Source organism: Filicampus tigris, chromosome 18 (genome assembly GCF_054856515.1).
Source record: "Filicampus tigris isolate MCC_2025a chromosome 18, RoL_Ftig_1.0, whole genome shotgun sequence".
Taxonomy (NCBI): Eukaryota; Metazoa; Chordata; class Actinopteri; order Syngnathiformes; family Syngnathidae; genus Filicampus; species Filicampus tigris.
In genome coordinates this window covers 14,345,775-14,368,097 of record NC_141234.1, presented here as the reverse complement: position 1 = coordinate 14,368,097, position 22,323 = coordinate 14,345,775, and the positions used below count along the sequence as shown (strand labels likewise).

Sequence of the window (22,323 nt, the reverse complement as noted above, 5' to 3'; positions counted from 1 at the left end):
CTCCTCTCCTCTGACTCCGGCCAACTCTCCATTCTCATCCTCTTCGACCTCACCGCCGCCTTTGACACCATCAACCACTCCATCCTACTCTCTCGCCTGTAATCTGCCAACATCACCGACAAAGTCCTCATCTGGCTTCACTCCCACCTCACACAAAGGAAACAATTCATCCACATCAACAATTGCTCCTCATCCACTGCCCCCTTGTACCATGGTGTCCCCCAGGGTTCTGTGCTCGGTCCTCTTCTCTTCATCCTCTACCTTCTCCCCCTCTGTCAAATTATCCGTCACCATGGTCTCCGCTTTCACTGCTACGCCGTTGACGTTCAATTGTACATCTCCACTAAATCCATCACCTCTACTATCCTCTCCACTCTGTCCAACTGTCTTTTTTAAATTAAATCCTGGATGCAAACAAGCTTTCTTTTCTGCAACTGCTCCAAATCCCACCTGCTGATAATTGGTTCAAACTCCCTCACACAAACTGCCTCCAACTTCCACCCTACTGTTGACAACTCCACCCTGTCCACCTCCTCTCACTGCCGGAACCTTGGTGTCCTCTTTGACAATAATCTTTCTTTTGATCAACACATTACCCAAATCACCGAAACCGTTTTCTTTCACCTCAGGAACATTTCTCGTCTCCGCCCCTCACTTTCCTTCACTGCCGCTCAGACCCTCATCCATGCCTTCACCTCCTGCCTTGACTATTGTAATAGCATCCTCTACGGCACATATATCAAAGTCATGGCCCGCGAGCCGGATGTGGCCCGCGAGAAGGTTTTCTACAGCCCCTGGGATGATATTGCTTTATTATTAGATCCGGCCCGCAGCAAGCCGGTGTGGGTAGCAGATCTGATCGGGTCCTTTGCGCTTGCTGAAGACGTCACGCTTTAAAATATATTGTAGCGACTTCAAAGAACACGCCATCAGACGTAGTTTAAATTTCATGTTTTCATTCGTGCAACCGGCTACTGTGGGCCACTGCCGACACCAATACAGTACGACAACCCTTCAGTCAAAAAAGAGCAACGGCTCTCCTGTTCGTCCTCCGCTACTCTCGCTCGCATGCCCTCCCATCCAGCCGCACGATGCATTCATTAACCTCGCAAACAGAACAACTTGGCAAGACACAAATTCCACCACAACACAGATAACATCTTGCATCTATGTATGCCAACCCCTGGCTGTTGTTATAACGAATATTACCGCTACTTTTGCGAGGATTGTACTTCAGTCGTCTACGTGCCGACTGAAGACTTCACGTCACTTTTCGTGGCTTTCAGAATAGCATTGTGGTGAAAAGATATTTGGAGTAAAGCACACTTTATTAAGAAATACTTCATGTTAGAAATCTCACGTTATTTTATTATTAGTAATTGTTGGCATTTGATAAATTCATTGTGTAGTGCTGAGATGTCCCACATTGTGAGTAGGCATTGAATGCTCCTCGAGCGCTAAGTGTTGATAGCGATTGACATTTCTTTTTTTTTTTTCTCCCTTCGACACAGCTAGTAGTTTGTTCGTGCAAACTCAGTAGTTGCAGATTGCCCGTGTTTCACCACATTTGTTGTTGTGTGTAAATGTTAAAAGGTGAGTTTAATGAGTCAGGTTCGTGTCAGGTAACTGCTGTGCACAATAGCCTAGATATGTTCTCGTGAGTGATGTCACGTTGATGAACACTAGTTAGTTATTTCGGCTAATATGCTAACTATTCTAGTGATGAAACGTGTGAATGTGTGTTGTATGTATTGTTTGGCTGTTTAATTGTTTAATACAGTGAATTGTAATGTTTAGCCATATCGTTAACAAATGGATATGCATTGGATGATGTTGCTAGGTTATTCTTTGTCTGTTGTTGCAGACCACAATAAATAGACGTGTCAAGTGGAATACGGGCCTGTGTTTTCTGACAGGATCACCCACATTCATACCTAAAATAGAGTCAGCTGGAAACATCATACCAACCATATGATCCTCTCCATTTTTCTTCAAATTATGTACAGTTCATACAATCTTGCAGCCCGAGTCAACCAGAAAATTGTTTCCAGTTAACTAGGAGAAACTCAAACGAAAATGATGTACGAGCTGCCTCGCAAAAGTAGCAGCATGTACTTTATTTTATTTTTTATTTAGTAACTCCGAAAATAAAAACACAACAGCCAGAGGGTTGACAAACATAGAGGCAATGAAATATATTACAGAAATATAAAGCGTGACATCATCAGCAGGCGCGTAGGACCCGATCCAATCTGGACACTTAAAAAAATTTCAATGAAAATTTTATCAGTCCGGCCCTCGACTTGTCGCAGAATTTTTTATTTGGCCCTCCGTCCATTTGACTTAGACACCCCTGTTCTAAACTATGATTGGGGAAAAGTGTATGTGGATGATCCAAATCAAGCTTATGATTTTTTTTTTGTCTATATTTTTTAATTTGTATAACAAATTGCTTTGCAATGGAAGTATGCACACGCTTTTAGGTAAGTACTAGTGGCGCGTTTAAAGCGTGTTTGAAGCATGTTTGAAGTGTGTCCACAGCGTGTTTTAATAGTAAATTAGCCAGCTAATGATCTTTAAATAAACCTCTGCCCTTAGCATCTCTGCGGCGGCGGCAGCATGCAGGTTTTTTTTGTGGGGGGTATATTTTAACTTTTAACGTGTATTATAACTAATGAAATATTATTTTTTTTCTACTGCTTTGTGCTGTACTCGGGCTTGCAGGGGGTTGGAGTTGATCGCAGCTGACTTAGGGCAAAAGCAGGGTACACACTGGACCGGTCACCTGTCCATCACAGGGCTCTTCATCATTGAAAAACTGTGGTTTCACCTTCCAAATGAAAATTTTATTGGAATGACAAACATTTTTGTAACATACATTTCCCTGTATGTATGTTACCTCTCTCTCTGTTTTTTGAGAGACATCCGGTGGTCTTGTCTTTTGCTCCATGCGCTTCTGACTTTCCTTTGCTCTCTGCTGGATAATTCATTGGTAGACTTCAGTTTTCCTTCTCCCTTCCATCTCTTATTTCTTTCTCTTTCCTTTATTAAATATTCTTCGGATTTCACTGGGTAATTGTAACCCAGGGCTGTCCAAACTCGGTCCTCAAGGGGCGGTGTCCTGCCTGTTTTCCATCTATCCCAGCTGCACCGCAGCTCTTTCAAGAGATCATGATTGTTATCAATCTTCTTCAGAGCTTGCTGATGATCTGATCATTTAAATCAGGTGTGTTGCCGCAAGGGGAATTGGGAAAACGGGCAGGAAAGCGGCCCTTGAGAACCGGAGCTGGACACCTCTGCTGTAACCCTTCGCCTGTACTCTGTCTCTACTAGGCCTTTTGGCATTTAGGTGTTTTTCCCTTCAAATTAAGATAAAATATGAAATAGAATATTGTTAAAATCAGAGAGATCTATGTATGACATATGTAGCTGTCAGATTCAGACCAAGTGAGACATTAGTAAACAATGCACACAATGAGGAGAGAAGACATTCGTCACAATATTGTCTTTTTTCTTGCAAGGAGAGCGCAGGGAAGTGTAAATTGACAGTTCCTAAAACCCTCTGCCCGGCTCCTGCGCCTCCTCTCTTTTTATTTTCTTCGGAGTCCCTGATTACAAAGGTGTTCTAGCTCTAAGGGAAAGGGGAGCGAAAGCAGCTGGAACAATCAGAACTTGTTTTGTCTATGTGTGTGTGTGTGTGTGGGGGGGGGGGGGTTGTTTAACCGTCTAAGATTTATTATACGTTTTGTATTTTACTAGTCGGTTAAACGCAGCATTTAGTATCACACATCTTGTTCCACACGCCTCTGCTTTGGCCTCTGTAAACATGCTTAGCACCAAGAGAGAGAATTGCTCCCTCCCCCCCTAAAAAATCTGATTTTTTTATGTAAGCGTTCATATTACATTAAAAATGCGACCTCTGTCTTGTCTGCTGTATGAACACATGCGTCGTCAAAGTGGCCCGTCTGCGCAGAAGGAGAGACGACGTCACACCCGACGTTGTGTTTGCGGAAGTAAATGCGGTCCAGCGTGTCGGGGCATTCAAGCGATTAGTAGGTAGAAATAAATACAGTATTTGGGGGAAATTATGAGGCGAGGCTTTATTATCTCATTTCATGGAGACATCACTAACGATGACGACAGGTCATAACCGTGCGTAAAAAATCTACATATCTGAGCCGTGGCTGAATTACTACAATCGCCAGAAATGTCCACTTGATGCTTCACGTTTCAAGTGGGATTAAATTAAAGTAAAATATAAAGTCAATAGTGTTACTCAAAACAACTTTGCAGATTTGATCCCCCTGCTGCCAGCACTCTCCCTCCGCCTGCGCGGAGCACATCTTGGGCTAGTCAATGTCGTTTACAGTATATGCAACCTGGCCGTTCAGACTGCGAACGCATTGGAAAAGATCGGATACGTATCCGATCAAGGACCACATATGAAATCGACCCAGGTCGCATTTGAAAAAATCGGAATTGAGCCATTCAGACTGTCATAAATAATTCAGATATCATATGGGCAAAAAAATCCGATCTGGGTCGCATGTGCCTGCGGTGTGAACCTAGCCTTAGAGGAAAGACACACAGCTGAAAACATGGCTGCTCTCCTGCGGAGTGTGATGGGTACGTGGGCACTACAAAATAAAGTCGTCGCCTGTGTGCATGATAATGCAGCGAACATGGTGCTAGCGAATGAGACCCTGCTGGACTCGGAGTCGCGGTACCATTACTAATTACATTATTCATAATAAATGCCATGCATTGCATTGGAAAATGTATCAGAAATGTAATTCTCTTTCAATTGTTCACCTTTATTCAGTCAGTTGTTGTTACATCAATAGAATTTAAATTAACAAACTGTCCTGAATGTTTGGGCTAAAATAGCCCCTAAATACACACAACATTTGCATTTTAAACTTTGAATTCAATATGTATTAAAATTCAAGTTTTCTTCCTTATAGACTAGTTGCAAATAAAATTTGAGACTAGTCGGCGGGCAAATTAGTCGAAATTCCCATCCCTAGTCCCAAGGACTCAGTGTCTTACCACGGGATGCCCTTCGATAAGAGCATCGTTCCTATTTTGCGGCTGTGTCCTACTCACATTCCACTTTCTTCACAAGCAACTTCGACTTACATGATTAAAACAAGTTTATAATGCTGAAAAAAAACCTTACAATAATTATAAGAGTAATATGGTATAACCTATGAACAATTATTCTATCATTCCCTCCTGTTTATCACATAGTTGCTCAAACCCATTGTCCAATTTCATTCACCCATTATGAAAACAAATATATTTACCCTCAGAGGCACCGTTAATCTGTATTCATAGACACCTAAATCTGGAAACGAATCAGCCAGGTAACAACGTTCGCCATCATCATCACCTTTAAAGTCACGATCCAGTAAAGGATACAATTGAGCCATTTGGTTCCAAATGGGGGGATTGCTGTTGACATCAATCTGTTAAGGATAGAGCGCAGACAAGGAATTCAACAAACATCCACACAATGTCAAGAAGCTGCAAAAACAGAGATTGATACCAAAATTGAGGACACCAGAGCTTTGCATTTTCCCAAGGCATTCATCCAGGAGTCCCACATGGTGTGTGGGACAGAGTGTTCCTTCATCCTGCCATTCAAGGGATCGGGGTCCCTCTATGGCCTCGGTAAGGCCGCCATCTGCAGCTGTGTTGTTGGGAACGAATGTGCAGAACTGCTCTCCGATAATCGCACATATTCCTCCTCTGTCAACCAACAACACATCAACAACCGTTGTGTTTTGGAATGCCATAAGCGAGGTGGCTGATAGCGTTTCATGCACCGCTTCAAACCCACTCTGTGTCCAATTGCCCAATTGTTGTACATGGATGTAGTTGATCCTGTCTACGTTCTTGCTATGTTTTCTACATCACCAACAAAGGAAGGACTCAAATCCTTCGGTTATCTGATTCACTAATTATTTGTACGCACGCGGAACCCCACGAGGAACACCAATGGCATCAATGCATGTTGGATCATCTTGGTTTTGCCAATTTGCTGCTCTTTTCTGATGTTGCCAATGTTCTGCCATAGCAGTGGATAATTTAGTTGTTAACTCTTGTACAGGCATGGGATGTACAGACACAGGTAATAACAAAGTCACTAGGGCACAAAGGCCTGTTACATTCATTGGTACATTTCTTTTCAAACAGTCAAGCATCCCCGCACCACCAGCTGTCCCCTCCGCTCCAATCATCTTTCAGTCTTCAAGAGGGAGAGGTTACCAGCACTTCACCTCTCTATGTGGTGCAACTAAAAGTGTTCTTTTCCTGTGCTTGATCAAATGTCGCACAATGCTCTTGTGCCAGTTCCCTCTCCTGCCCCCTCAGGAAAGGCAAGGAAAGGACAGCCCATCTTTGGTTCAGATCTCATCTCACATTCCCATCGACGTAAGAGGGAGCCTGGATAGCCAGTGACTCTGTGCGATGGCCAGGTCTTGTGACTCCACAACTCCAAAACAGCTGAGGGAGTCCCAGGTCCTCACAGCAGTCAAGGCTGTCAACACCACTTGGAATGGCCTTCCCATCGCGGACTGGACCAACACTTGGGGTTTCACAAGATCTGACGGGAGGCTGGCCTTCTTGCAGGGGTAGAGATTTATCTGGCAGATTCCTCTGGCTTTTGATTAGACAATTTCACTTCCTTGTCGTAAAGCATTTTCCTCATATAGTTACTTAAGTCAATGTCCTCCATTCGCCCAGGACCTAATGGGGTATTTATAATGGGTAACACAAATAGTCTCCCATACAGAATTTCAAACGGACGGTCTTTTGTTTTTCTCTCTCTCTATTTTTTTTTCTTACATTATCACTCCAAATCATTTGTGGTATGCTGTAATGATATATTTACAAAATTCCAACCCATTTTGAGAACACATTAATTAGCATTAGGTGATATTAGTATAGTCCTATTTTGTTCAGTCGAATAATAAAATCCCAAATAAAGGATACTGTGCTTGTATGTGTGACTTGTATAAAACACACTAAGTAGCATTTCCTTATGAATTATGGTTTATACAAGTCACATGCTCGACATCGATATGCAGTAAAGCGACGTTCCACAATCTATACCATCCTTCCCCCCCTGAAGAGACGTGACAAGGCCCACGACTCTTAATGAAGAATCGAACACATGAATCATGATATACATTATTATTCTTACATCCCCCCGTTTTTATATAATATAAAGCTAAACCTACGAAGCCAATAAAGCTAACAAGCCTAATCACGAAAAATTTAACACATGAATCATTATATACATTATTATTCTTACATTCCCCTCTGTTTTTCTTACATTTTCACAGTCCATTGTTATTCTTTTATTCTGTCCCAAGGACTCAGTGTCTTACCACAGGATGCCCTTCGATAAGAGCATCGTTCCTATTTTGCGACTGTGTCCTACTCACATTCCAATTTCTTCACAAGCAACTTCGACTTACATGATTAAAACAAATTTATAATGCTGAAAAAAAAAAACCTTTCAATAATTATAAGAGTAAATATGGTATAACCTATGAGCAATTATTCTATCAGTATCTATGTATTAAATTATTTAATACTTACTTTATTCAAAAATTAACATCATATTGTCACTACCGAAACCATTATGTCACAACCGAAACCTTTCTGTATGTTTCGGTAGTGGCTGTTTCGATTTTATTTTTCTCTTCAAATTAAGATAAAATATGGAATCGAATATAGTTAAAATCAGAAAGATCTATGTATTACATATGTATCTATGTATTATATTATTTAAAACTTACTTTATTCAAAAATAAACATCATATTGTCACTACTGAAACCATTGTCACAACCGAAACCTATCTGTATGTTTCGGTAGTGACCGGTTCGGGTTTATTTTTCACTTCAAATTTGGATAAAATATTGAATATAATATTGGAATATGTGATCTGAAAAATAATAGTGAAATGACATGCATGTACTAGTACAAATAACAGTTGACGTATGTGTGCCTCACATTATTGCATGGGCATTTGTCATATATGAAAAACAGGCACGTCACCCAGGCAGCTGGTGTGTGGTGATGCAGATGAAAACTATCTGTATCAAGTTAAATAACGTGATCGGGGCTGAAAATAAACACACAGATTAGTGATCTGTAACATTGGCCTACAGTGTATATGACTAATTTGCAAATACACAGAAGAGGTCAAAAAGCAAACTTTATTTTTGCACGCTATGTCACTATGTAACTACGTTTCAGCAGTTGAAAAACGACATGTATTTTATATATATATATATATATATATATATATATATATGTATATAATTAGGGCTGTCAATTTAGCAAGTTATTCTCGGCGTTAATTTAACCCCCTTTTGACGCCGTCAATTTTTTGGATTGCGTGATTAATAATAATAATAATAATAATACATTTTATTTGTATAGCACTTTTCATATCACTCAAAGACGCTTAATAACAAGAACAAGTGAACAAGATAAAACCTGCCATTAAAACAGTTTAAATCAGCAGAATAATAAAAAATAGCAAAGATTAAGTGATGTTAAAAAGCATGGCGGAATAGGTGAGTCTTAAGGAGTGTTTTGAAGGATGTGAGGTCTGCGCAGTTACGAATGTGTTGTGGAAGGGAGTTCCAGAGGGTGGGGGCGGCAACAGAGAAGGCTCGGTCCCCCCAGGTTTTGTACTTGGTCTGGGGGATGGAAGGAGGTTCGCATTTGAGGAGCGGAGGGAGCGGGAAGGAGTGTATGAGTGGAGAGCAGGGGTGTCAAAGTCAAATGGACGGAGGGCCAACACACAAAATGTTGCGACAAGCCGAGGGCTGGACTGATAAAATGTTCATTGAAATTTTTTTAAATGTCCAGATTGGATCGGGTCCTTTACGTCTGCTGATGATGTCACGCTTTATATATCTGTAATATATTTCTTTGCATCTATGTTTGTCACCGCCCTGGCTGTTGTGTTTTTATCTTCTGAGTTACTAAATAAAAAATCAAATAAAGTACATTACTGCTACGCTACTTTTGCAAGGCAGCTCGTACGTCACTTCTGTTTGCGTTTCTCCTGCCAAACTGGAAACAATTTTCTGGTTGACTCGGGCTGCAACATTGTATGAACTGTACATAATGTGAAGTAAAACAGAGAGAATCATATGATTGGTATGATGTCTCCAGCTGACCCTATTTTAGAGTGGCAAGGTATGAATGTGGGTGATCATGTCAGAAAACACAGGCCCGTATTCCACTTGACACGTCTATTTATTGTGGTCTGCAACAACAGACAAAGAATAACCTAGCAACATCATCCAATGCATATCCATTTGTTAACAATATGCCTAAACATTACAATTCACTATATTAAGAAATTAATCAGCCAAACAATACATACAAGACACATTCACACGTTTCATCACAAGAATAGTTAGCATATGAGCCAAAATAACTAACTAGTGTTCACCATCGTGACATCACTCACAAGAACATATCTAGGCTATTATGTACAGCAGTTACCTGACACGAACTTAAATTCTTAAACTCACTTTTTAACATTTACACACAACAACAAACGTGGTGAAACACGGGCAATCTGCAACTACTGAGTTTGCACGAACAAACTACTAATTGTGTCGAAGGGAGAAAAAAAAAAAGAAATGTCAATCGCTATCAACACTTAGCGCTCGAGGAGCATTCATTGCCTGCTCACAGTGTGGGACATCTCAGCACTACGTCGAAACGCAATGAATATATCAAATGCCAACAATTACTAATAATAAAACAACTTGAGCTTTCTAACATGAAGTATTTCTAATAAAGTATGTTTTACTCCAAATAATTTTTCACCACAATCCGATTCTGAAAGCCACGAAAAGTGACGTGAAGTTTTCAGTCAGCATGTAGAACAGCCATGGGGTGGCAAACATTGATGCAAAAAAATATATTACAGAAATAGTGTAACGAATTGGGTTGTCTGTGTTGTGGTCGAATTTGTGTCATGCCAAGTTGTGTTGTTTCCTAGGTTAATGAATGCGTCGCGCGGCTCGCTGGATGGGAGGGCATGCGAGCGAGAGTAGCGGAGGACGAACAGGAGAGCTGTTGCTCTTTTTTGACTGAACGGTTGTTTTACTGTATTGGTGTCGGCAGTGGCGCACAGTAGCCGGTTGGACGAATAAAAACATGATAATTAAACTACGTTTGACGCCGTGTTCTTTGAAGTCGCTACAATATATTTTAAAGCGTGACGTCTTCAGCAGGCGCAAAGGACCCGATCAGATCTGCTACCCACACCGGCTTGCTGCGGGCCGGATCTAATAATAAAGCAATATCATCCCAGGGGCTGTAGAAAACCTTCTCGCGGGCCACATCCGGCTCGCGGGCCATGACTTTGACATATGTGCCGTAGAGGATGCTATTACAATAGTCAAGGCAGGAGGTGAAGGCATGGATGAGGGTCTGAGCGGCAGTGAAGGAAAGTGAGGGGCGGAGACGAGAAATGTTCCTGAGGTGAAAGAAAACGGTTTCGGTGATTTGGGTAATGTGTTGATCAAAAGAAAGATTATTGTCAAAGAGGACACCAAGGTTCCGGCAGTGAGAGGAGGTGGACAGGGTGGAGTTGTCAACAGTAGGGTGGAAGTTGGAGGCAGTTTGTGTGAGGGAGTTTGAACCAATTATCAGCAGGTGGGATTTGGAGCAGTTGCAGAAAAGAAAGCTTGTTTGCATCCAGGATTTAATTTAAAAAAGACAGTTGGACAGAGTGGAGAGGATAGTAGAGGTGATGGATTTAGTGGAGATGTACAATTGAACGTCAACGGCGTAGCAGTGAAAGCGGAGACCATGGTGACGGATAATTTGACAGAGGGGGAGAAGGTAGAGGATGAAGAGAAGAGGACCGAGCACAGAACCCTGGGGGACACCATGGTACAAGGGGGCAGTGGATGAGGAGCAATTGTTGATGTGGATGAATTGTTTCCTTTGTGTGAGGTGGGAGTGAAGCCAGATGAGGACTTTGTCGGTGATGTTGGCAGATTACAGGCGAGAGAGTAGGATGGAGTGGTTGATGGTGTCAAAGGCGGCGGTGAGGTCGAAGAGGATGAGAATGGAGAGTTGGCCGGAGTCAGAGGAGAGGAGGAGGTCGTTGGTGATTTTGAGTAGGGCGGTTTCAATGAAATTGTTCGAAGAGTAGGTTATTGTCAAGGTGGGCTTTGATTTGGGATGCGACGACACGTTCTATAATTTTGGGCAGGAAGGGGAGATTGGAGATGGGTCGGAAGTTGCTCAGGATGTCAGGGTTGAGTGTGGATTTTTTGATGATGGGGTAACAGCAGCAAGTTTGAGTGAGGAGGGAACAGAGGAAGAGTTGAGGGAGGAGTTAACTATGGTGGTGATGAGGTGAGAGACGTTGGGAAAGCAGTGCTTGACGAGGGATGATGGAATGAGATCCAGTTTGCAGGTTGACGATTTGATTGTAGAGATGATTTTGGTGAGCTCAGCAGAGGAGACGGGTGTGAATTTAGAGAGGGGCGGAGTGGTAGGAGGGACAGAGGCAGGTCCAAAGAGAGGGGAGGAGGGAACGGTGGTTAGTGAGGAGTAGAGGATATCAACTTTTGTTTGACAGAAGGATGGAAATGAATTCCATTTTTCAGTGGTGAAAGAGGTAGAAATGTTATCACAGGGTTTAAGGAGTTTGTTGACGGTGGAGAAGAGTGCCTTTTGGTTATTGGAGTAGGTGCGAATGAGGTTGGAGGAGTAAGCAGAACGGGTGGAGCTGAGGGCTGTCTTGTATAGCTGAAGGTGATCAGGGTAGGAATGTGATTGACCGTTAAACCTGATTTTTTGTAGTCTTTCAAGCTGGCGCTTGCGGGTTTTTTAGAATGCGGAGTTCCGGGGTGAACCAGGGGTCTGAGTGAGTGAAAGAGACAAGTTTGGTTTTTGTAGGGGCGATTTGACTCAGACAGGTGGAGAGAGTGCTGTTGTAGTAGTTAGCAAGGACAGTGGGGTCGTGGGGTAATGGAGGAGGTGAGTTGGACAGGTGGGTAAGGATGGAGGTAGTGAAGTCAAGTGGTTTCCATAGCAACCAGCGGCTAAATTGATAAAGGCTGCTGGTCACCATGATCTATACATGTTAAAAAAAAAAGCTTTAGAGTACATGTATATTTTTTTAAAAAAGCTGTAGAGTAAGAGGAGGCGTTACATCTGCTTCAAAATATTGACAATATGGACGGATGAATTTCTTAGCTGACACATGCACGGCTGAGCCCCCCTGCCCCGCGGTGATACCCGCGACATACGCATTGGTAGTGTAACACTTGAAAGTTGTTCTTCTTTATCTTCGAAGGCCGTGGTCTGGCGGGTTACAATATAGGTTTGACTTTATGTATTTTTTTCTGGCGTCTTCCATGGTAAAGAGAACCGACACGGCAGGACAGTGTTTTGTTGAGTCAGACGTGAACAGTCTCACTCTAATTCACCTCTCTCTCTTGTTTCTTTTTAGCGCCGTACCAAACCAAATCAAAAAGGAATAAATACTTAAACACAATATACATAAAGAAATACATACCCACAAAACAATATTGCAGCATTTTAGAAAAATAATAAATACAAAATAATATGCCGTTTGTTCCAAAGCAGCTGTATTTTATAACAGCAGGAACCATGCAGCACGATCGAGAGCCACACGGGACAATCTCAGCGGTACACAATTTAGATTAAAATATACCCACAACAGAATTTTAATAAACTAAATACCTTTATAAGACACTCAAGCAGCGTCTTGAAGTCATTGCCAGACTGCAATAAAAAGTGACGTGCGTAGAAATTATTGCTCTCGTATAGTTCTAAATCCAAGCGGCGCATAAACAAGACGAAATAAACATATCTGTCACAGCAACACTAATGTACATGATTGTGTGTGTCGGTGTGTGCATGCGCGGACGCGTGTGGGTGTGTGCGTGTGCGCGTGTAGGTGTGTGTGTGTGTTTGAAAGGGCTGAGGGGCTTTTTGTGTGAGTTGAATCCAATGCTTGTTTTTTCCAATTGAAGATTTTTTTTCAAGACTTTTTTTTTTCAAGAATATGTTCTATGCATTCCCCCTAGTTGAAACAAGGCATTCTGATTAATATTGTGTTTGTGGAATATGAGTTAAACAGCAAAATGTAGCCATCTCAGGGGTCGGCCATTTTATCACTTCTGTCAACTGAAAATTACGTTACAGAAGATGCCCTGAGGGTTCAAATAACGACCAATCATGGCTCAGTTTAAGAAAACAGGTGAGCTGTGATTAATTGTTACCTGAGCAACTGTGATGTTATTTTCAGTCGACGGACGTGACAAAATGGCCGCCCCCAGTGATGGCTAAAAACAGGTGGATTACCGATTATTACCGATACTGGTATCGGGTGGTATACCGATACCGCATTAAAACGCTGGTATCGGATTGGCCGGTACTAACAAATAAAACGCAGATGTCGGTTATCGATACTGGTATCATAATTTGAACGCAGCACACATATTTGAGAAACGCAAAAGGTCGCTATAAGGACATACACCGCCACATTGGAGGCAGTTACTTGGTGGGACTTCAATGCCATCAAGAGGCTGCAATTACTTTGGGGGCATGTCGGCTGGATCTTTGTCTCGTAGCAAAGTATGTTGCTTTTGTTTGACACAGTACATCGACCACTAGTTTAATGGTGTAAAACGTCTTTCATTAAATGGTTTGTGTCCAGATAAACTCGTCTTTATGACCCGTCGAAGCTTTTTGAGCTGGCCCTAGCTTGCTAACAAAGAGACGAGTTTGTTTACAACACATTGCTCAGCAAAATGTTCTATAATGTTCCATGAATGTATATGAAATTTGTATACTTATATAATTAACAGATTAATGTTCAACAGCAGTGCGAACTAAATCTTGAATGAAAAGTAAACAGAAAACAATAACTGATATAAAGTCATCAGATCATAACCTTGTATGTTATGATGGTGTTAAGTGGTCTCGTTGAAGATTTGACAGCCATTGTGCGCGTCTGCTTTCAAACAACTTCGTTTTTGCCTCCGGTTAATTTGACTTCCCTTCCGGTATCACAAAATAAAATCTCTAGTTGACCGATTAGAGCGACCATAAACAGCACAGGTGTTAACCATTTTTAGAAACACATCACGGACTTCTGTTATCTCACTCACTCGACCGCCTGCCCCTCTGGCACCATACAAATGTGACATTGTGGCATTGGTGGGTTAGTTAGAATCACTGAATATATTTTAGAAGTACAAATGCTGGACCTTGCTTTATTAAAAATGTACATTGATGTGAATACAGTATGTTTCCCATGTCTCACTCTCACAAGCACGAAGAGCTATGAAAATAGGCTGTTTATTCAACATATGTATTTTGTGTGTATATGTTAAAACAGATACTTCGCAAGTGATGATTTAAATATGAATAATTTTACATCCAAGTGAGTGCAATTCTTTAGAATTAAAAAAAAAATTGCGCTTATTTTGGATTTTTTTCAAACGAAGAGGTATCGGTGACCGAGACAACAATGTTTCAGGTTTGCATTATGGTGATTTAAAAAAAAAAAAATCATTATTACAAGAAATTTTTGACAGTATACATCTCTGTTATAAGATTCGAACAAAAAGTTCAGGGAACACCCATGATTGTCAGCATGTCTTAAAAAGGATAAAGGAAAACTTAAACAATCGCTCCATGTAGTTTTCTACACTAAATGAAAATTTCAAAATGACAAAAATGTTAAACTTTCACGTATCTTTGTTTTGATTTCCACAATTTTAAATTGATTTATTATCGGCCAGCAGAGTTTTAAAAAAGGCCAATGCACAGCCAGGTAGCGGAATCGGTATCGGTATTCGTCAAAAAGTCAAATATTGGTGCTACAATAGCAATACCCAACAACAATTGTTGCCAAGCCGTCTCGCTTGATCTTTGTCACCAGCGTCCGGGGTGGGTGCAAGATTAGCTTCCCGCTCTTCGGCTTGAGACTCGAAGCAGTCTGGTTGAATTCCGAGCTGTCTGATAGCTTGGCCTTCTACTTTGTCGTCGGTATAATCGGAATACAAAATCTTTGACTCAGAGCTACAATCAGAGCTGCTGTGTTGAGACGTTTTCTAGTTGACAGTGTATAGTAGGTATTAACGTCGCCTACAGTCAAAAAAAACTGGTGCCAAGTTAAATTAATGTGCACAATTACTCATTCCCGCTTCAATCTCTGTAAATATCCAGACTGGTGCTTTATGCCCCATGCGTCCTCCTTGTGGACTGCAAAGAAGCAATGTGCGAGTGTGCGTGTCCATCCAGCCTCTGTGCTTCATCTGTGCATCTGCTCACTTCCACATTTCCTCATTCTCATACAGGTCAGCCATGGAGAGGCTGATCCTTGTGATGTGTTAAAAGTGGTGATAAGTAGGGATGTCCACATAAATTTTGGTGCCAATGGATCGCCGTTTTTGGATTTATAAACGAGTTATGTACAATGATTTCCAATGGACAAACTGTGATCGGTTCCCGTCGTGCCTCCTATTTCCCTGCATGTGACGCGGTCCGTTCTCGACGCCGGTTGCTGACTTCGACCGACTGGGACCACGTGGGCCGATTGGATATGCAGGACGGAAACCGGGGACGGAGGGTTGCTGCCCAGCCCTGGAAACAATCCAAACAAAACAAAAACCATTTTAAATATACTGTAAATCATAAAACCATGTGCGTTTGTCTTGTCTTGCAGGCATCAATGAAGATGTTGATCCGGAGCAGCAGGAGCCAGATTGCCCTCACTTTAAAGGGGAAGGCGAAGAGGTCCCCCTCCTTAATGAGCAAAAGGAACAGAAGTCTCCTCACATCAAAAAAGTGGAGGAGCCAGAGCACCTTTGCGTAAAAGAGGAGGAAGAAGACTCCCACTGTATTAAAGAGGAGGAGGAGGAGGAGTTGCCATTGATTGGTGTCCCTTTGAAGAGTCAAGATGAAGGTCAAAGTGAGACGGCAAAGGGGCGGATCCTCCAAGCTGCAGCTCATGTCAACGTATGACAGCAGAAGATGATGGAGACCACTGGGGGAAGTTGCAAGTAGACGACGACTTAGCTCCACTATCAGATAGTGACGACATATCATCGAATGATGATGACGACGAAGGGTCTGAAGGTCATCTGACATGTCACACTGACAACAAGCACTGGAAATCTACTCAGTGTGGGCAAGCTGATGCTGATAAGCGCTATTTGAAACAACACACAAGAACACACACTGGTGAGAAAACGTTTTCTTGCTCAGTTTGTGGCCAAAGATTCGCAGAGAAGGGAAAGGTACTAAGGCACACAACTACACACACTGGTGAGAAACCTTTTGCCTGTTCAGATTGTGGTTGGAGATTCTCTGAGAAGGGAAATTTAAAAACACACACAAGAACACACACTGGTGAGAAACCTTTTGCCTGCACAGTTTGTGGTCGGCGATTCTCTGGGAAGGGAAGCTTAAAAAAACACACAAGAACACACACTGGTGAGAAACCGTTTGCCTGCTCAGTTTGTGGCCAAAGATTCTCAGTGAAGGAAACTTTAAAACTTCACACAAGAACCCACACTGGTGAGAAACCTTTTGCCTGCTCAGTTTGTGGCCATAGATTCTCAGTGAAGGGAACTTTAAGACGTCACACTAGAACCCACACTGGTGAGAAACCTTTTGCCTGTTCAGATTGTGGCCGAAGATTCTCTCAGAAGGGAAATTTAATAAGGCACACAACTATACACATTGGTGAGAAACTTTTTTGAGGTATCAGATTAAGAATCACACGTGTGTTGGTGTGGTGAGGAGTGATCTATGAAGTTTTTGCCTCTCGTCTGCTCAGGCTTCATGAGTTCATGCACCAAGGATGATTGTATCCTCTGTACCTTCTGATGTGGATACTGAACTAATCTTTTTCTTAACCACAGTGAAAAGGTAGTATTGTACTTGTGATGGATTAAAAAATATGGGGTTTGTCAACAGGGTTATACTTTTTCATGAGTTAGTTTTTATTTTGTTTTGGGTTTTGGTTTATAAATGTAGTTATTTGTAATCAGTTTTCAGAGCAGGTTTGTTAGTTATTATTAGGGTTTTTTTTTTTTTTCAAAATTGTTTTGTTCCAGTTTAGGTTTTTTTTCTCCAAAATATGTTTACAATTGTCACATTGGATGGATAAAAGATGGATGATTAGAGAGAGAGAGAGAGAGAGAGAGTGAGAGTAAGGGTGTAACAAAAACCTCTTTGAATGGGATAACCGATTTCAAAGATTTTGAGTGCATCGGACATTTGGACCATATCGGATTGTTGCACTTCAGAATTAAACTGTCCTTGAATCGTTTAGCACCCCGTGTATCGAGATTGATATCAAATCGTCTTATTGGAGTGATACACAACGTTAATAGCAGAGCTGGGCAATTTACTACAAAAATCCTCGTCGCCTGTACACTCCTCTTGTGTGCACCGAGGACCAAAATCAGGAAATGTTGTAGTGTCTTCAATGAGCGCTCCGCTTGTCTGACTGGAAGCTGGAAATGTAGTTCTTTGTGCCTTCGAGCAGCTTGCCTGACTGAGAACGCTCATGACAGCACGCTGCTTATATAGAGCTCTGCCCTGCAGTGCGTCCTTGTTTCTGATAGGTGGCCCTCGGCGTAGAATCGGCCGTCCAATCAGTGCGCTGATGGGAGGGCTCCCGCACACAGCGCGCATGGATTGGATGGCCAATGTTCCGCCGAGGGCCACCAATCACAAACAACCAGTGCAGGTGAGAGCTCTATAAAAGCAACGTCAGGGGGTGAAAGGCTCCCAGTCAGACAAGCGGCTCATCAAAGCCACACAAGAACATTTCCAGATTCCTATCAGACAAGCGGAGCACTCACACATAGGGCACATGGGGGGGCCGATTTTTATTTATTTATTGTTTCTAGAAACGCTGATGGAAGCCCGTTTAAAATCAGGCGGACCGGCCTATAGGCAGGAACTATTTTTTTACCCCAGAAAAAAAGACGAATGACGGACGACGGAAGGGTATCCACGCTGCCGACGGATGATGAATAACGGCCGCTCAATTTGTAGTAAACTGCCCAGCTCTGCTATTTTTTTCAAAGCAAAATAGGAGAGCACTTTTTACCTTTTTGGGTTGAGTCAAGTGACAATAGAAGGAGAACCATGATATCAATTAATCAATCAATCACATTTTGTTTATATAGCACTTTTCATACATAAAAATGCAACTCAAAGTGCTTTAAAACATTCAAAGCAAAACATAGAATTATCTTCAATCAAAAGAAAAGATAAATTATTTAAAAGTTGTTGAAAGCTAAACTAAAAAGGTGTGTCTTGAGCTTCCTCTTAAAAATATCAACAGTCTCTGCAGACCTGACATCCTCTGGCAGGCTATTCCAAAGGTGAGGACCAAAACGGCTGAATGCAGCCTCGCCATGCATTTTGGTCCTCACCCTTGGAATAAATAAAAGGCCGGCGCCAGAGGACCTCAGGATCCGCGAGGGCTGGTATGATAAAAGCAAATCAGATAAATAAGATGGCCCAAGACCATTAACACATTTATAAACTAATAAAAGTACTTTAAAATCGATCCTGAAACACACAGGGAGCCAATGCAGCAATTTCAAAACTGGCGTAATGTGCTCCCGCCCTCTGGTTCTCGTCAGCACCCGAGCGGCTGAATTCTGCAGTAGTTGCAGTGGTGAAATGCTCTTTTTCGGGAGGCCAGAGAGCAGGGCATTACAGTAATCTAAACGACAGGAAATAAAGGCATGCATCAGCACTTCCGTGTTAGCCTGAGAGAGACACGGGCGGACTCTGGCGATATTCTTAAGGTGATAAAAACCAATCTTGGTTACATTTTTAATATGAGGAATAAAACTGAGCTCAGAGTCAAAAATGACGCCAAGGTTCTTCACACAGTGTGAGGGATTAAAATTGTGTAGTTTTGGTAAAAGCTTCTCTCTCTGACCTTCGGGACCAATAACTAAAACCTCAGTCTTGTCCTGATTGAGCTGTAGGAAATTATCTGCCATCCATGACTTGATATCTAAAATGCAATTTAAAAGGGTATCAATGGGTCCTGTGTCATCAGGAGACACGGCAATATACAGCTGCGTGTCATCAGCATAGCTGTGAAAGCTGATGCCGTGTCCCCTGATGACATCCCCGAGGGGAAGCATATAAAGATTAAAAAGTAGGGGGCCTAAAATCGAACCTTGAGGAACCCCACATTTAATTTCATGAGTTTTAGAGAAACAAGTATCCATACTTACAAAGAAATATCGGTCTGTGAGATAGGAATAAAACCAGTCAAAAACAGTACCAGAGATGCCCACTAGATTTTTAAGTCTATTTAATAAAATTTGGTGATCTACTGTATCAAAAGCAGCGCTTAGATCCAGTAGCACCAAGACTGTGAGTTTTCTCACGTCTGCAGTGCACCTAATATCATTTAAAATCCTTAAAAGAGCAGTCTCCGTACTGTGGTTCATCCTAAAACCAGATTGATATTTCTCCAAAATATTATTTGTATTTAAAAAATGATTCAACTGGATGAAAACCAGTTTTTCTAAAATCTTACTTAAAAAACGGTAAGTTGGATACGGGTCTGTAATTATTAAAAACGCTCGGGTCAGAACCGCTCTTCTTCAGAAGGGGCTTCACCACCGCCGTTTTAAAGGCAGCGGGGAAGACGCCTGTCTGAAGAGAGCAATTGACTATATTTAAAATTTGTTCTTCAAAAAATCCATAAAATGTCTTAAAAAGAAATGTGGGAATTGGATCCAAAAGGCAGGTTGTTGGGTTTACCTGGGAGAAAACTCGAACAAGTGTCCTTGCATCAATCAGGGCAAAACTTTCCAGTGTTTCCTCATGTAAATATGATTGTCCGGGTTTATTAAAACTTGTGTTTTGACGGGCTAAAAGACTGGATCTTATGTCATCGATTTTACTTCTGAAGTGGTCTGCAAAGTCCTCACAGAGAGCATCTGTTAGTCTCTGTGGGGACTTATTAAAATCAGAACTAGTTAAAAGTTCAAAGGTGGAGAAGAGAACCCTGGGGTTGTTTTTATTGACTGTAATGAGGTTTGAGAAATAGGAAGATCTTGCCAGTTTGACTGTTTTATTGTAAGATTTCAGTTGTTCGCATAAAATTTCATAGTGTACTGTAAGTTTACTTTTTCTCCACCTCCTCTCTGCACTCCTGCATTTTCTCTTTGATATTTTGATAGCATTGTTTCTCCACGGGGGTACAGTCTTTGTTTTTGTTGTTTTAATTAAAAGTGGAGCTACTGAATCTAATGATGATTTAAGATGTAGGTTAAAATTGTCAACAATAAGATCACAGGGTGCAGGTAAAATGTCAGCAGGAGTGCTTTTTAAGATCTCGATAAAATTTGCAGCCACCTCAGAAGATAGGTAGCGTTTCTTCACTGTTCTGACCGGGACTGCTAGATGGTTAAAACTGGCGATGTTAAAATAGACACAGTAGTGGTCTGACACTGCCAAGTCAACAACAGAGGACACACCAGCAGACAAGCCATAGGTTATAACCAAATCCAGGGTGTGTCCTCTGTTGTGAGTTGGCTGCAAGACGTGCTGTTTAAAATCCAAGCAGTTTAAAAGGTTTGAAAAATCTCTGGATAGTGGGTCCGAGATGTTGTCCATGTGTATATTAAAATCGCCAGTTATTAATATCCTGTTATAACTGGAATATAAAATGGATAAGAATTCTGAAAATTCTGTAATAAAAGAAGTGGAACGATGGGGAGGTCTATAGACGGTAATGCAGAGAATAGGGGGACTGCTAAAAACAAAGGCATGGTGTTCAAACGATAAATAGCTGCTAAAAATGATCTCCTTTGATAAAAGAGTATTAATAAAAATTGATGCAGTCCCGCCTCCTCTTTTGCCTTCCCTTGTAGAAAATAAAAAGTTAAAATTCGGTGGGCAAGCCTCGTTGAGAGCAACTGGAGCATCTGTACCAAGCCATGTCTCAGACAAAAGTATACCATGTAAATTATTGTCTAAAATCAGGTCGTTTATGATAAAAGTTTTGTTTAAAAGGGAGCGCACGTTCAGCACGGCCAGATTAATTATTGTGCTGGACGTGCGCTCATGGTGGTACGAATGATATATATGTCAACTTGGCGCAAGCCTCCTTGCTGAGGAGCGATGTCATATGGTAGCTCTTTTTTATTGGCTGGCGCCAGATGACATAGTTTCTAGGTGACACACAGTAAGAAAATTACAGCTCCTCAATGACTGTTCAATCTTCCTCCTTCCAGCCAACGGCTGCACAGTCAACTGAAATACCTTTAAAATTAGCGCCAAACACTGATGTACAAAATAATTGACAAAGACAAAAGCCTAGGTCATTTTCTCTTACATTTTCTTTCTCTTAGTTTTGTAAAAGTAAAATTAAGTTTTAGTTACTGAAGTTTAAAAAAACCCATTTGATTTTGTTAAAAAAGTAATTTGTAGTTTTTGCTATTTTGTTTGGTCTCTTTAACCCATAATAATTGTCTTGATTTTCATGTACATTTAATAACAGTTTTGAGAAATGTACCGTGCCCTGCGATATTTGTCTGACACATGACCAGATAACCCAGACAGAAACGTCACGCCAAGACACACGCACAAGTACTAGTACTGCTAGGCAAATGCTAAGGCCTCCTGTGGACAAGTGTTGGGAATTAGCAATTGTGCTAAAACACCTGTAGCAACACATCTGCTTTGTCCAATGTTTGTCGAATAAGCAAAGGGTTGATTAAAATGGACTTTCAGAAAATGGATGGATGGATTAGGAAACTGTAAAATGGAAAATTGCATGTGATCCTGAATAAAATGGATATTCATTTTGAAATGACATTTTGTGACTGTGTATTTCTATTTGGTTTTAGCTTGCTTTGTTTTACTGTGCTGATTGCTGCCCGATTGGCATTGCAAATAAATTACTATATGCAAGTAAAAGTGACTAAAACACTGTAGAATGTTTCAAATGGTCATAGGAACTAACTTGTAGATCAAAGAACAAGTGTCAAAGATAATGACAATGCAGATCACCATATTAGGAGTCTGGAAGTTATACAACGAGCTGTTCGTGTCCCTGCAGATTCGGAGCCACCAATATTGAATGGGACTCTCCCACTTGTCACAGTTGTTGGTCACTGTTTTGTTTGCTGGCCAATCAAGTTTTCTTTGTTTAAAAAGATTGTATCAGTGGAGCAGTACTCAAAGAAGCGTGTGGTCAGAAAAGGCTGAAGTCTGTGATGGTGAGACATCTA

The 22,323-nt window shown here is 41.5% G+C and overlaps 1 protein-coding gene across 1 annotated transcript in view; it reads left to right on the top strand.

Annotated features, from left to right (window-relative positions):
- LOC147132661 (uncharacterized) overlaps window positions 1-21,905 on the top strand; it is a 31,902-nt gene extending 9,997 nt beyond the window's left edge. Inside the window, exon 2 of the mRNA XM_086013931.1 lies at window positions 15,762-21,905. Within this exon, the coding sequence (XP_085870057.1) occupies window positions 15,762-16,060 (299 nt within the window). The 3' untranslated portion in view covers window positions 16,061-21,905. The remainder of the gene's footprint in view (window positions 1-15,761) is intronic.
- Window positions 21,906-22,323: the final 418 nt, after the last annotated feature.